Raw genomic sequence first — 16,578 nt, 5'->3', positions numbered from 1 at the left:
CCCTTTTTATCTCGGACCACCTCGGGCTTCGCCTTCACATTCGCGATCAGATTTCTTCTTCTGGAGAATAATTTAATTGGCTATTAGAGATGTGGCGAAAACTGCTGGCCCCTTTGTCCGTTCGTTTAGGGTTTAGGGAGGCGCTCGATCGATAAGCGAAGGAACGACGGCGCGCTCGCAGCTACAAACTCGACTCTCCGACGATCGAGATGGGCGGTGCTGGAATGAAAATCCGTGCAACTCGTTTCGCATCCATTGTCGGCCGTCCGTAATTAGATCTATCTCTGCTCGCGAGCGCGTCACGAGGGCGACGTGCGCAGCCACGTACATGCGTTCCCGGCTTCAACGTCGAATTACGAACGCCGTTACGGGAAGAAGCTGCGTAACCACGTTACAGCCCGTTGCCAGTCGCGTCGTCGATCGACGGCCCAGGCGTTTGACTGGCACCGGGCGATCCGGCCGTTACAGCAGCTCTTGTAGCAAAGTCTATCTCTGGAAGCAAACGAGTCGTGAATGAAACACGGGGGGAGTATGAGTCAGCTTCGATTTAGGGAGAGAGTTGCGATCGTCGGCTCTCATTCAGTCGGAGCACGTGGCGTGGATTCGAGGAGCCCTTAGGTCCGACAGCTTTCTAAATTTACTCGACAACCGTGAACCGTGAACAGCGAGTCGCTCGCTACCAGCTACGTGGCAGAAGGATCGCAAACGAGGGCAACGCGATGTTCTCTTCTCCTGGATCCGTCGCGATTCAGGAAAGCGAAGGAACAGTGGAGAAGACCGACAGAAGACGCGGTCCTTTTGCTCCGTTTCCGCACACATGTGCGACGATCGTCTGGGGACTTCGATCGCTCGAACGCGAAAGAGCACGGCTCCTCGGACTGTTTAAGTATGCCACTCCGACTCTAAGTGACTCGACGGGGTCGTCATCGGTTCGTTAACAGTTAACGGCGACGCGCTGCTCTCGCCTGAGAAGCAATAACGCCTGAATCAAAAGCCACCGCGGCGCGGCGCCTCCACGGCGGGTACGAGTGTTATCCCGTGGCTGAGACACTTTTAGATAACGCGAGGATCTCCAGATAGGGGAACAGCTTCTTCTGCGAAGTGGAACGGTCAGTTGTAATAATAATAATAATCGTTTATTAGCGGAACTAAATTCAACTTGTACGTAAGAGACGGCATTAAAGCCCTCAGATTCAAGGCGACGACATCGCAGATACCCGTTAAATTAATAGGTCGTAAGCAACGACTGTACTGCTCCTCTCAACGCCATCTTAATTCTCCACCTAAATGTGCCCAAAGAATCGGAGAAAGTATCCGCATTTAAGGCTAGCCGGTTCGCTGTGTTGTAAACTCTATACACCGGGTCTGTTTCCGCCAAGTGTCGCGTCTGGAAAAGCTCTTTGTAGCGGAGTGACCTGGCTTGAGCGTTGAGGCCAACCAGATCCAACAAGTTTTCGTTGTATTTCAAGCATACCGTTGAATTAGCGCGTCATCTTCCCTCGCCTTTGATTTCTACCGTTCGATAGTAAGATGGTGAGATGCCATAAGAAATAGAGGCTTTAAGGGGCCACTGTAAAAAATCAGAATAATCGATTTTATTCTTTTTTACCCTTCGATATATACTTTATTAACTATACTAAGCAATATATTGATTTACTTGCGTTGTTTGGTTGAAATAAATTCCCGAAAACACCCGTACATTTCGGACCGTTACAGTGGTCTGTCCCCTAAGGGGGAACACCACTGTGACGGCCGGAAATGTAAGTCATTTTTAAGAATTTTTTCAAGAATAATTTACAGTTTTCATAGAAAAATTTTATTATCTACCTTCAGCACGCTGTCTTAAGGGCTATATAAAGAAATAAATAGAAAAACATCCATAAATTTTAATATATATTAATTAATCTTCTAGACACCCCCACGCGACCTGATCGAATGTGTAACTATAGAACAGCAGGCCCGAAATCAAATTTCATTTTTTCTTTACAAACTATATGAGTGTAGTTTCCGTTGTACGTACCAATTTTTTAAACAAATTATTTTTGTAAAAATGGTGCGCTTTAGAAGAAAAGTTTAAAAAATCCGCAAATAAGGTGGACAGTTTTTCGAGTATATATCAAAAAATTTGTTTTCGATCAAAGAATCCGTACGTACAACGGAAACTACACTCATATAGTATATAAAAAAAAAATGAAATTTGATTTCGGACCTGCTGCTCCATAGTTACACATTCGACCAGCTCGGGGGAGGGGGTCTAGATGATTAATGAATATATTATAATTTATGGATATTTTTCTATTTATTTTTTTTGCACAGTCTCTTAAGACAGCGTACTAAACGTAGATAAAACAAATTTTCTATGAAAACTGTAAATTATTCTTGAAAAAAATTGTTAAATATGGCTTACTTTTCCGGCTAACACAGTGGTGTTTCCCCTTAAGAAGGACGGGAAGACAGGTTGCCAAAGTACGACAGTAAAATCGCGGATCCTTAGTTTCTGTATGCGCTGGAATCCTTGCCGTACCTTGTCTTTCGATGGATATTACGATAAACGAATCGAACGCGATAAGAGGAAAAAAGTGCTTTGGTCGTAGCTCGCCTACTCGTTCGCGCGGGAACGTAAATTCGTAAGCGTTCCCATGTAGTTTGTTGGAGACCGTTTGGGCGAAACGGTCGACCAGTTGAAACCATTGGCGATATCGCGATGGAGATTCCATGCTTGGACCACTCTCGTTGGATCGTTGGCCGTTTCTTCAGTTTTACGCGAGTTCGCTACTTACAACCGCTAACGGATTCGCCAAGACGAACGCAAACGTTCTCCACGCTCGCACGCCTCGTTTTACGACTCTCGGGTTAACGCTGTCGTTTGTCCTGCGGTCGTTCCCCATGCGCCTCGACCCTACCGCGTTTTAACTCCTTTTCGCACGGTGCCGTCATCGATTTCCCGTAAACGAAGAACGAACGATCGAGCTGTTCAGCCCTGGCCGTTCGTCCGCGACCAAAGATTTCCACGCGATCGACGGCCACGCGACGATACGCCTCGATTCTCAGCGCCCCTTCTGTCCAGCTCGGCAAGGGTGTACCTAGCTGTCGAAATGTCGAAGCGCACGTCGGTGACGCTAATGACGCAGAAAATGGACGAATTTGCAATTTCTTGGACGGGTGTGACGTGGGTAGCTGGAGCGGGGAGGAGAGGGCGGAAGAGAGCCTGGTTGGTTCGAATTTCCTCCGAATCGATCGCGTGGGTGCGCGTAACCGTGAAAAGCGTTGGTCGGCAGTCGGTAGAGGGACGTATGTAGAGCTTTGGCTCGGGTCACGGTCCCTTCCAGAGGGGTTCGTCCCTTCCATGCGAACGCGAAATACGAAATACGAGTGCAGCGGGGCCGTGCCTCCAGCAATTATCCGGTACTTGGCCGACTCGGCTGGAAATGTTACTCGACTTGCCCATCGTTGAACCGTATTAATAGTACGATCCACGAATCCTCCATTCCGATTGCGGTCACACAAGTACGATCCAAGTACTTAGGCAACTCGTATTTATGGGTCTATCGATTTATGGGTTATCGCGGTACTAGGCAAGCTGAACTATATGGGGACTATATTTCTCGCGATGGATAGAGAGATTTATCTGGTATTCCGTTCAGCGTCCCTGCGAAGAACCACCTCGTTCGGGGTTGGTTCGTTGGAGGCTGGAACGAGGAAAAAGGGGGAAATCCTTCCGTGTGCGTTCGACGACCAGCTTTCTAGTCTAACGAGACTTTACATAGCTGCAGTACGTGACAGACCAAGGTTTAGGGTGGTGCGCGTCGATAGAGATGGCTCGAGCAATGGGAGCGATTGGAGTAGACGAAGAAAAGAAGCCGGTATGCACGACGAAATAGCGGGTGCATGCTAAATATCCTGAAAAGAGGAACATCACGTACCATAGATACGTATACCATATGTAGGGTAAACTCGGGTAAGTACGTGATAGTTTTAGAATTTTTCTATTAATTGCTAATATTTACATATTCCGAAAGTGAGTCTAGGGTATAATGATAGGTTAGACATCAGAGAAACAAATAATAGGTTAACAGAAATTTACTAAGTACATTTAATTGAAAATATGCAAAATTAAGTTGTCATGACATACTCTGGTTACTCCGTGATAGTACTCTGGTAACTCCGTGTTAGTTCTCGCTGGCCTGTGATATGGCTATCAGCTACTTTTTTTATATTATTTTACATTAAATATATTTTAAATAATTTTACATTATTTTATAGTATTTTATATTATTTTATATTGTTTTATATTATTTTACATTAAATATATTTTAAATAATTTTACATTATTTTATAGTATTTTATATTATTTTATATTGTTTTATATTATTTTAAATAATTTTACATTATTTTATAGTATTTTATATTATTTTATATTGTTTTATATTGTTTTATATTATTTTATATTATTTTATATTATTTTATAGTATTTTATATTATTTTATATTATTTCATCTTATTGTTATTTTGAGCATAATCAATCGTTTCATGATCGTTAGATGTCTGAGACATATTCTCTCCTTTTCTCTCCGCATCAAGAATTTCGAGAGGAGCGTAAAAAAAAAATGATAATAAATATTTGGCGAAACGTGGAGTGGCAATTAATTGGAAACGATAACAATGAAACAAGCGTGCGCAAAAAATACGCGCTTGAAGAGGAAAAACTCTCGACGCGATTCGATTTCTCCCGAACAAACATCGTTTTATTTCTCTTTGGGGAATATTTGAGGCGGCGCGACGGGATAACGAGGAACAACTGCTCGTGCCAATTATTACGTTGGTCGTTTCGCAACAGTTGTAGAATCGTTGACTAGAGTAGAATTCGTGCCACGATAATCAGAATGGAGGAGAAAGGGCGGAGAGGAAGAGTGGATTGGTTACGGGAGTAGCTCGAAACGATCAATCTGGGTATAATGAGCAGTTTGCGAAAAGAAGTTTGACATTGGAGACTGAAAGGGATGCGGGATGACACACAGGATATTCACTCAACACGGACACGGTCGTTTTCGCATGCTGCAAACCCTGAATTTTAACCAGCTGTCCTTTCGCTTTTATCGTTACACAAATGTCGGTGGATTGACTTTCTCAATCAATTTTTTGTTTATTTTTACTTCCCATTTCTTCAACATATCAAATTGTATGCACCTATTAGGAATATAAGACGAACTTCCCTACTCTACATTGAACCTCATCGTACAGTGTTGGATAAATTCAATGCCATTAACGGGACTAGGCAGTCAGATACTTGATTTTTGTTGTTGTTGTACTTTTCGAAAGTACCACCCTTCCCGAGTAAAATGCCGCTTGGTTTATGTTAAAATCTGCAAAATATAATGTGGGCGTCACAGAGACGTAATAAGTAATAATATCCTTCATCGGACTCGTCGAGCGCATCTACAAGGATCCCGAGTCTCCCATTGACCGTCGTTGTCGATAATCTTGACAAGCATCCACCAGAACTCGTTAATTGGGATAATTTGGTATTGCGTCGACTTCGCCTTCGTCGGCGTTGTCGGCGTTGTACAACAGGAGCACCACGGATCGGGGAGATCCCGCATCGAGGGGAGAAGTTTTCCGCGAACAGCAGATGGTTCAGTTTACGCGGATGAAATTAAAGCAAACCGCCCCTTTTAATACGAAATCATTTTTATGCTCCTTCTTATTTTCCATCAACTCATCGACCAAGTGAAGGTATTAATTAAGTAAATTTTTATCTTATTTTCAGCTTCAAAGTTGGGTGTAAAGCAGCGCTTTTGCCGGACCCGGCCTTTCGCACACCTTTTTTAAAATAATAATATTCGTCGTAGGAACGAGGTATTTACACGATCTGTTACGCGGATCCAGCGACGGATCTTATTCAGGAGCGTTAATTGTGACGTACGTTTCCGTTTGTCTGGAAGTCGCAGGGCAACCACCTTGCAGCGAAATTGTATAAGGCGTACATACATATCGCGAAAACCGCTTCCAGACGCACGGGCCTCCGTTTCTACTTGGAATGACAGCTAATTAAACGTCTATGCTGCGACGTATTCCTTAATTAACCGGTCGCATTAAGCGGCAGACGTTCCTCGAGTAAGATCTTTTAGAGACATCGAGCATCGACTGTGCAAGTCTTCGCTATGACAGTAGCCTGGCTGATACGTCGAGTTATTACAGGATTCGTCGCACATATCTTTAAAATAATCTCTGAAAACAATTGCGAGCGAAGTAGGGTGAGGTAAATTGCAGAAGCGTTCGCATTTGCTTCGGGAGACTTTTACTTGGGCATTGTAAGAAACTCGCTCGAAGACTGGTCCGCTTTTGAAACGCCGCGCGCACTCGTCAGACCCCGACAGCCTGGTTGTTGGAAAGAGAAAGGGAAAAGACAAAGGGAAAACAATCGGTGTGGCGGTTTATCGAAAAGGTCGGTGCATCGTGATTTGCGAGCGAAAGACAGCGAAGAGCGGTCGTCGACCCGAGGTTTTAATTTGACGCATCGCGGCTCTTCCAGATTGAAATATGCGGCGCGTCGCGACACCAGCATCCGACAGCTTTTAAATTCTGTGATTGGTAAGCTGTTTGGTTGCCGCCACCGATGACTGTTCGGGTGACATTACCGGAACGATCAATCCCCTTTAACGAGTAAATCTTTTGCTCGTGGCTCAGGCGGAATATCGGGATTCGAGGAGTACGTTTCCGAGGATAATTTGGCTGGTACCTTAGATCGAAAGAAGTCCCCGTAAGTCGTTGTGGATATGTCGTCTGGTGGTTTGTACCTGTATAATAACTGTTTGATACAATCGCCAACGGTATCCGTGGTATTTGCACTGTTCGTGGGGATGAATGAAATGGTCGCCCAGGTTGCAGTATCTCTGTGCCACGAGCTGGGCGACGAGGATTGGAAAACGAGCTGGCGTGGCATTGGACGCGTTGACGAGCTCGTTTGGACGTAGTTTTGCGGCTATCGGGGGAACGCAAAGCGGTGCGTTCGGTTTGCGATCGGTAGCCTTGCGTCACGTCGCGTTTCGTTCCATCCCGTCGGCAGGGGTATCGTATTTACGCAGGAGCATTGGCTCCAAGGCTTGGGCAGACCGGGGGAAAGTGAGCCGGAAAAAGTTTGAAGTCGAATAAAATTTTTCCCATTCAATAAAAATGTGTGGGAATAGATTTATAATGTAATTTAAACATTACTATTGATAAATGACGAATAGCGATAATTAAAATAAACTTAGAGTGTATTACAATTCAACTTGAAAATAAAATGCCAAAACGACTATTTTACCCCATATAAGGGGGAAAATTGAGCTACTATCTGGGGTAAAGTGAGCTGAAATAAAATACAAGTTTTAATTAAGGATATAGATAATTATTTCATTGTATTATGGTCATTTGTATTTTTTTAAATGAATTTCCATTTTTCGATATCTGAATGTGCATATTACACAATTCAACTTGAAAAGAAAAAGCGAAAACGACCGCTTTACCCCATATATATGAGGTAAAGTGAGCTGAAATAAAATACGAGCTTTAATGAAGGATATATATATAATTATAAAATTAACTTTGTTAGAACTTTTAAACTATTTTAAAATATATATTTCATTAATACAAGTTTAACGTCAATAATTTGTACTTTGTATAAATTATTAAGAAAACCAATGTTTAAACCATAATTTTTAAATTTTTAAATGAATTCACACTTTTCGACCTCTGAATGCGCATAATTATAATTGTTACATCACATACATTTATCACATCACCAAAATTTCTAAATACCTTCTATTGTTAAAGCATAAATTAAAGCTCATTTTACCCCGAGGTTCCCCGGTCTCCCCTACGCGTACTGACTTATAGCTAGCAGTGCTGGCAGCGTCGAATGCTCGTGGCAATGACGGTTAGGGGCGCGTTGGTAAACGAGAGACGCATGCTGGGGGGGGAGTAGATATAAGCACCCGACAGAATGAAAAGGGTGCTTCGGACCCTCTCCTCCCCCGTTCCATCCCTGGAATGGGGCTGAATCGCGTGGGCTGCGACTCTACGATAACAACGCCGGCGCTGTCGTAGGTACGATCGCGCGCGGCCAGACGCGAATGCAAACACAAATGTGCACGCTTTCGTCGTAACTCAGGTCCACCGTCCGTCGTTTTCACCGCCGGCTGGCAGCGCGTTAATCGAACTCGACTCAAAGGAACTTACCAAGGAGCGCGGACAAGGACGGAAATGCACGCTCCGATTGGCGTTATCGAATAACGCAAGGGAATCATCGGCTCGAGGGTGGATCCAAGCATCCTCGACTCGCGCAATTACTATACCTACGTGTACGCGCGATGGGAACGTTCTTTGTAGTTTCACTCGCCCAATTTCCGTCACTTCCCTTCACTTTGCATGCGTCGCCAGATTCACAGCTGGTGGTTGCGGGGGAGGGACGGGCACGCGCGATCAGAGCACATGTGCTCGCTCACACGCCCGTCTCCCGCCTCTCTTTGTTTCGCCACGCTTCGCGGCACTTTTGTCCGGGCGCCCCGCGTCCCGTCGCGTCAATTAGCAATTGCTCGGCGATTCGATAATGCCCGGGACAATTATTAGCATTCCTGCGTCGGACGTAAGGGTTTGGCGGATCGAATGGCGCAATCCCTGTGCTAACCGTTGGTCTTGTCGTTACAGACGGAGCTCTCGCAAAATTTGCAACAATTGTCGGAGAGGGCGCGCTCGACGACGGAATTCATTCAGAGGCTCAAAGGAATGACGGACAAAGTGCACGTGAGTATTCGCCTTTGGCATCCCTTTTAAATTTCGCGTCAGGGTCGGGTTCCCAGCCGGACCAGGTCCGCCTCCATGAAATTACGGGAGGACGCGGTGTTAATTGCATCAGCTGTCGTCGCTCCCTTACTCCTCCTTCTTCCTGCCTCTCCTGCAGCCTGTCCTCTCACACGTGCGTTGCCTCCGCCGCGGCCTAAAAGCATCCTTCCAAATTACAAAGGACGCGACGCGAGGAGTACTCGAGATAACGAATTACATTTGACGACCTCTAATAACAATTCTCCTATCTTCCCTTACCCTTGTTCGCTCGAACGAGCTACGATTTCCCTCCTCCGCGAGCAACGCAAAGGATACCGCCGGCGCGCGTACCTATGTGCAATTGTGTTTCGAGCGCGCTTCAAACCGAACTCGACGCGTAAATGAAATTTGAATTTCATTCCGTGGGAAAGACCGCGGCCCCAAGTAGATCCCCGGGACCCTCCTTTCACCGAGATAACGCGAGCAACTCGATTTTCCACTCGCGGATCCGCCGTTTTAGAAGAATCGATTTAGGGGCTGGTCCACCAGCGACGTTTTGCATTTGCATATTGCTCCTCGGAGAGTCGCTGAAATTTCACGAGACAACTGCAAAGACAGCGGGAAGAAATTTGCATGTCCCCTCGAAAATCAGTGGAAAGAGAGTTGGAAGTGAGTTTGCTGAAATGTCGTTAGTCGCAGCGTCGCTGGGCTTCCGTTTCGCGGCGCTGGAAAATATGCTGGGAATTGTTGCTGGCTCGCGTTTGGTTAGCTTTCACCTTCGATACTAATTCGGTAGTACGTTCAGTGCTACCTTGTTCACGGTACGTATTTGCACGGACAGGAAGAATGCGTGGCGCTGGAAGAGGAGGTTGAGGACAGGGTGGCGACCCTGGTGAATCTTCTGCAGGCGAGGAAATCTCGGCTGATCGAAGCTGCTCGGCAGACGAGGGAGGCCAGGGTGCGTTCCTTGAGGGACCAAGTGACTAGATGCGCGTCCCATCTGCAGACGACCACAGCTCTATTGACCTTTTGCATCGAGGCCCTAAAGGAAACCGACAGCGCAGCTTTCCTCCAAATTGGCGGCATGCTCTCGGTGAGAGCTGCGACCGCCGCTGGCTCCTGGGGAGGCGCCGAGGGGGTGCAAGAAATCGCAAGATTGCCGCTGCTCGATCTCACCCTCGACGACAAACCGCTGCGACGCGCCATCGACCAGCTCACCTTTGTCCAGCTCAAACGTGAGTTTCGCTCATCCGATTTCTAATTTTCACTTACATGCCGAGAAACCTTCATTTTTTACACGAAAGCGAACCACGGGGGTCGACGGACGATCCTGATTTTTCTGCGATCCATAACTGAGAAACGTTTCTCGAGAATCGATCCGCGATCCTTGGCAGGTGCTCGGGAATTCCACCCCGTGGTTCGTCGAACGTGCTAAAAAATTCGAACGGAACAGCGATTTCGCTTTATATCGTTGATGGAGTATAACCGATTGCCCTATGTTGGACGCAGCATCCGAGGGAGAGGAGCGATTTCCAACTGCAGGTAATTAATCGAGCGAAAATTACACGCGTTAAGGACTACCGTGCGAGCGACTAACTTTTGCGAGAATTCTCCAAGGTCTAGACTAGGGCTGGGACTATTTGACGAATTTTTGGTAGGTACTCGAATATCCGAATACTTCAGTTGCTCAATTATTTGGTGAATATAATTCGAATATCCAAGTATCCAAATACTATTCGAATATTTAAGCACTCGAATACTATTCGAATATTTAAGTAGGTACATCAGTATTCGAGTAGTAGGTATGGTGTGAATTATAAATCAAGTTTTTATGTATGTGTGCAAAGTTTTAAGCTGATCGGATATGTTGAAGTGGGTCAAAATTATCTTACAAGATTTCACCCTGACAAACTAACGCACTCACAACTGTAATTAAATAAAAGCTGGTAAAAAATTGAACCTAAAGACCTTGATTTATAATTCACACCGTACTATTCGAATACTTAAATATTCGAGTAATAACATTCGAATACTTAAATATTCGAGTAATAACATTCGAATACTTAAATATTCGAGTAATAACATTCGAATACTTAAATATTCGAAGAATAACATTCGAATACTTAAATATTCGAGTAATAACATTCGAATACTTAAATATTCGAGTAATAACATTCGAATACTCAAATATTCGAGTAATAACATTCGAATACTTAAATATTCGAGTAATAACATTCGAATACTTAAATATCCGAGTAATAATATTCGAATACTTAAATATTCGAGTAATAATATTCGAATACTTAAATATTCGAAGAATAACATTCGAATACTTAAATATTCGAGTAATAACATTCGAATACTTAAATATTCGAGTAATAACATTCGAATACTTAAATATTCGAGTAATAACATTCGAATACTTAAATATTCGAGTAATAACATTCGAATACTTAAATATTCGAGTAATAACATTCGAATACTTAAATATTCGAGTAATAACATTCAAATACTTAAATATTCGAAGAATAACATTCGAATACTTAAGTATTCGAGTAATAACATTCGAATACTTAAATATTCGAGTAATAACATTCGAATACTTAAATATTCGAGTAATAACATTCGAATACTTAAATATTCGAGTAATAACATTCGAATACTTAAATATTCGAGTAATAACATTCGAATACTTAAATATTCGAGTAATAACATTCGAATACTTAAATATTCGAGTAATAAAATTCAAATACTTAAATATTCGAAGTTTATTCGCAGCATTCGAATACTTGTAAAATATTCCAATATTAAAATATTCGAATATTCCCAGCCCTAGTCTGGACACGAATTCGCTACGGGAACTTTTTTAATGACCTTCCTTTAGAGTCTAGACTTTAGACTTTAGGCGCGCCTTCTCTCTGGCCCACGAAAACGCGTCGCGTCACCTGGAAAGACGTCTCCGCATAGAGTCGCCTTTACCTGTCCACAGGAGCAGCTATTCCCTCTAATCAATTACCGTACCGATGCAGCCCCTAAAATTGGCTATCGAGCTCCACTAATTAACCAATATATTTTCGCGAGCCGAAACTTTCTTACAAATTAAACAAACAGTTGCTCTCTAGATAGGGGAAATCGAATGTATCCGTAGAGCGCATAAACGTCAAGTACGAGCTATGTCGTGCGCTTTGAAGTGGCTGTAAGCTGAGATCACCGAGATCCATCTTCCACCCATAAAACGCGAATAATCGTGGCAGAGTTGTTGACGGAGAACTGGCTCTCGAATATCTGCACGAGCCTGGTCGATTTTATTGTCCTCGTAAAGTCGCTAATAAATCGGGGGGGTGTCGTTGCTCTCGCGTACGATCGCAGCGAAATGTTATCTATAAATTGTTCTCTATCTTGCAACTCTTTCCGACGGTGAAAAGATTAATAGGTTACTGGCTTTTCGAATCGAAACGGAAGAAGGGATACAGGTACCGGATGAAAGCGACACGTCTCGAGCGTTAGCGTTCGAAATTGTTTTTTCCCCGGCGTAGCGGCGTCGGTGACGTGTTAGATACGGGCCGTTTAGAACGCGTCGCGTCGTTTACTTGGAACGGAATTTTCGGACTTTCCTTCGCTTTCGAACCGGTGTTCTCTTTCTCGGGGAGCGTGTTTCAGTTCGCGAAGGCACGTAGAATTTCTTCCATTCTCTCGTACGAAGAAATCCTCCGGAGCGCGGCTGCGTTCTCGAATGCGCGAACCATGTACCTGCGAAAGTTTGTTTCTGCTGGATATCGAGGAAAGTTCTATCGACGGAATGCGTCTCGCAGGCGTATCTGCAAATAGTTTGAAAAGTTTGCTCCTTTTTTTTTCACCGGCACGAGCAGCTACCCCTTTGGAAACGTTGGGGCGCGTGTGCAGATTTTTCTTCCGGTTTGTTGAACGTTCGAGGGTGAATGTCGCGATAGTGAAAGAATGGTAACGGGTAGCGGGCGTCGACGGTGCATTGGGCGCGATAAATCACGCGTTTCTCTCGTCCACCGGGCGAGCGATTCGATGGTCCTCCGTTGGATGATTTATTCGATGCCGCGGTAAGCTGCAAACATCATAAGTTAGCTTTTTTTTTAGCCACAACTGCTTCCTGTACAATGGTCCCCGAACCCGTACCCATGCACCTGTTCCTCTCGTTTCACCACGCTCACCTCGATGCGTTACACTTTGCCGCGCGGGCGGCATGGAAATCCAAAGGAAACCGATCGGGGGCGCCTGCTCGCCGCCAATCGAACTCGTCGCATGCGTATATGTGGTAATTTTTAGCACCCGGAGCACCGTTACTGATACCAGAGGAATGCAGCGCCGAGAACAATAGCGTGACCGTCGCTTGGCAGCCTCCGCCTGGGCACGGAATCATTGGCTGCGCTGGCCAAAGGGGACCCGCCATCGAGGGCTACCTTCTCGAGTTGGACGACGGATGCGGTGGAGAATTCAGGGTGAGCTGGGGCCTCTTCGTTTCCTCGAGTCTTTAAATTTAAAATCGATCGCTAAATCTTCGTACAGAATCGTGAGAGGAAATCCGGGTGAGTTTAGGTGTCGTAGAAGTTAATTTTCCTGGAGCACGAACCCGCGGGTCTCTCTCGAATAGAGGAACGAAAATTCTTTAGCGGAGTTAGGAGGATAGAAAGAGAATAAATTTAAGCATGCACTGTCGGCTCAGTTGGCGATTGAAAATGGAATTGGTTTGTTGAATGCGATTTTTCACCATCTGTTTACCCTAGGAGGTGTACTGTGGCCGAGAAACGATATGCACCGTGGATGGGTTGCATTTCAACTCGCTGTACAACGCTAGGGTGAGGGCGTTTAACAGCGCTGGGGAGGGCGAGTATTCGGAGCTGATCGGTCTCCAGACTGCCGAGGGTGAGTGAGTTTCCATTTTCTCTCTGTTACTCGCGCTTTCCCCACCGGCGGAGAAGCTGAAATGGGAAATGGACGCGTCGCGTCGCGAGGCTAACGGTTGCTCGGCTTGACCCGTTTTTCGTCGAATAGATTACCCGGTCGGAAATATCGATGACTACCGGAATCGCGTAGGTAGAGTTTCTGTATCGCGTGCTCAAGATTGCGGTGCAACGTGACGAGTAACGGGTGAGAATTTTCGCCCGAGGAAAGTAGGATAGGGTTATGTATCCTGGATAAGGAGGTACGTCGGTGCCGCGTAGGCGAGACGTGATTTCATTGTCAGTGCCGGCTTTCCAATATTCGTAGTCGCCTCGGATGCATCGCCGTTAAATCTGTCCTCTCTGCTCCGTCGCTCGTCATTCGAGAACAATGATCGTTGCAGTCTAGTGTCGCGTCGAATCTTACCGAATAAATTCACGGATTATTTATCGTGGACTACCGTCTGCCTGGGTGACAGTGGCATGGTTTTCGTGGGCGACTGGGGCGTCCGGTATACCACAGGAGGTATCAATATCCGAGGATGCGATGAGCGCGTCCTGCGAGGGCTACGAGCACCGAGTCGTCCTCTCGAGTGTCGGATTTTCACGGGGCGTCCACTATTGGGAGCTGTCGATCGATCGTTATCACAGCGACACGGATCCAGCCTTTGGCATCGCCAGAGCCGACGTCTCCAGGGATCAGATGCTCGGTGAGTAGTACGCGTGAAATGAACGAACCAGGGGCTCCAAGCGTATACATGCATGTATCCTTGATTAAAGGAAGTCTCCTAGCGAACGGGTTGGGTTGTCCTCTGTTGTTGGTCGCTACGCGCGTGTTCGATTTCTCCAGCGATTCGTTCATCCTGTAGGTAAGGACGACAAGGGTTGGAGCATGTACATAGACCGGCAGCGTTCCTGGTTCATGCACGGCGGTGGACACGCGCAGAGAACCGAGGGTGGTGTGCAACAGGATTCGACGGTGGGTGTCCTCTTGGACCTGGACACCACCCACACGCTTCGTTTCTTTGTCAACGACCAGCCTCAGGGTGGGATCGCGTTCCGCGATCTCTACGGCGTCTTTTATCCGGCTGTCAGCCTGAATCGCGGAGTGACGGTCACTCTGCACACGGCCCTGGACGTGCCCCGTCATCTGTTGGCGCTGCACGAAGAGTACATGAGCGATATGATTCAGAGCTAGGGGTACCTAAACGTCCTGAAGAAGGGCCTGTTGCAGGAAGTCGAGTCACCCCGGTCGCCCGGTTCCACGGGCTTCGAACGAACCAAGGAATTCGACGGACCACTCGAGAAGATCGTCGAGGAGAGCCCCGGCGAGACCAATTGATAACAATTAATTTATTCTCTTTCCTACAGACAGTAGCCACGCGGGATCTAGGAGCAACGACCCAGCTGCCAGTGTCTTTTCCAAGGTACTTTGTCGACATTCGGAATTCGCGTGATTTCCTCTTGGTACTTGGTACTCTCCTCTTGATACTGAACGTAGTCGTACGACGAACGGGACTCGGTTCGTCGTCGAACCCACGATTAATTTATGATCAATGGTTACGCATCATATCGGGCCGGTAACTTGCGCAGAAGAATGGGTCCGCCAACGAACGTCTCGAGGAATTCGTCCGCGATAAAAACAGCGGAGAAAAGCCGAGGCAGTTTCGATGGAGGTAACCAGTTCTGTCGAACCGTGAATAGGCGTGCTTTTGGAAATGCCCGGCCTTTTGTATCGAACGTAAATAGAAAGGAGAAGCAAAAAATGGTCGTGGAAGTAGAGTTCTTGTGACTCGCGGTAGAACAAGAGACGAGAAGAGAAGAATAAGTATCTCGGAGTGGAGAACAAAAATAAAAGCGGAACAAGAGGAAGACCGTTATGGACTGCAACTCCGCGGAATTGAAAGATCGTAAGTACGAGTTTTTTGCTCTAGGTGTACTCTAGAGTAGTCCAGGCTCACTTCCAGTTGCGAGGTTTATCGAATCGAAGACTGAGATGTTGGAACTGCGCGTAAACCGACGTGTTCTCCGTCTAACGATCGCGCGAGATCGTATTCTTATCCATATCGACACGTATAAGTGTAATTGCGTAGACGTAAGTTAACCCCTATCGATATTTAATAAGACGCATCTCGAAGGAACGAAGCAAGCAAGCAAGCAAGCAAGAAACACGCACGCAAACTCGTCAGCTTTAGTGTAAAATAAGACGAATGGAGTAAACGTTTTCTAGTCCCCGATAGGATCCTCTACACAGTTCTGCCTTTCGTATCGCCCCCTTTTTTTATATATTTCACTCATCTTCCGTGGACCTCGTGTATTCCCACCGTTTCCATCCACATTCTCCTAATCCATTTGTACCTAGCGACCCGCGAACGAACGTTTTTCCTTCGTTCGAGACGAGACGAATATTACGAGAATTGGAGTTGACGCTCATTTAAAATAGATGTTGCAGCGCACACCCTCGTGAAACCGCTCCTCCCACCGACGCGCGACGAGGAGGATCGACGTCAGCGTTGTACATAATTGTATATAAATATTTCGATTGTACTGCCGACGAATTTGCCAATTGTATTTACGACTGTATCCGATCAATAAAACGCACCGAAAACGCAGAGGATCCTGTATACGATGCCGCACCGGAAACCATCGCCCCTGAACCCGGCTCCACATCCACTTGCACTTACTTTCATCCAGGTACTTTGCTCCTCGCTTATATCTCCAACGCCGTGTCTTTTATCTGTCTTCCTCTTTCTGTCTTTCCAGATTCTGGTCAGTAGACAGCTTGGGCAGAAAAGAAGAGTCACCGTTCCGTCTCCTTCAACTCTTTCAACCCCCGATTTTGCTTGCAATATCTATAATAGCTCGG

General features: G+C 45.8%; 1 protein-coding gene across 4 annotated transcripts in view; it reads left to right on the top strand.

The window, feature by feature from the left end:
• Trim9 (E3 ubiquitin-protein ligase Trim9) overlaps window positions 1-16,578 on the top strand; it is a 32,191-nt gene that overhangs the window by 9,591 nt on the left and 6,022 nt on the right. Inside the window, exons 3-9 of one of the 4 annotated variants that reach the window (XR_013086024.1) lie at window positions 8,686-8,781; window positions 9,641-10,034; window positions 10,309-10,341; window positions 13,099-13,271; window positions 13,557-13,695; window positions 14,192-14,422; window positions 14,582-15,622. Coding sequence is in view for 3 of the 4 variants with exons in the window: in XM_076816618.1 (XP_076672733.1) it covers window positions 8,686-8,781; window positions 9,641-10,034; window positions 10,309-10,341; window positions 13,099-13,271; window positions 13,557-13,695; window positions 14,192-14,422; window positions 14,582-14,910 (1,395 nt within the window). In the remaining variant the exon portion in view is untranslated. Of the gene's footprint in view, window positions 1-8,685; window positions 8,782-9,640; window positions 10,035-10,308; window positions 10,342-13,098; window positions 13,272-13,556; window positions 13,700-14,191; window positions 14,423-14,581; window positions 16,325-16,578 lie in introns of those variants that run through there. The other 3 variants (XM_076816618.1, XM_076816620.1, XM_076816619.1) reach the window with 3 other exon arrangements.

The sequence above is a fragment of the Andrena cerasifolii genome, chromosome 7 (assembly GCF_050908995.1).
Source record: "Andrena cerasifolii isolate SP2316 chromosome 7, iyAndCera1_principal, whole genome shotgun sequence".
Lineage (NCBI taxonomy): Eukaryota > Metazoa > Arthropoda > Insecta > Hymenoptera > Andrenidae > Andrena > Andrena cerasifolii.
This window is presented reverse-complemented; position numbering and strand designations above follow the sequence as displayed.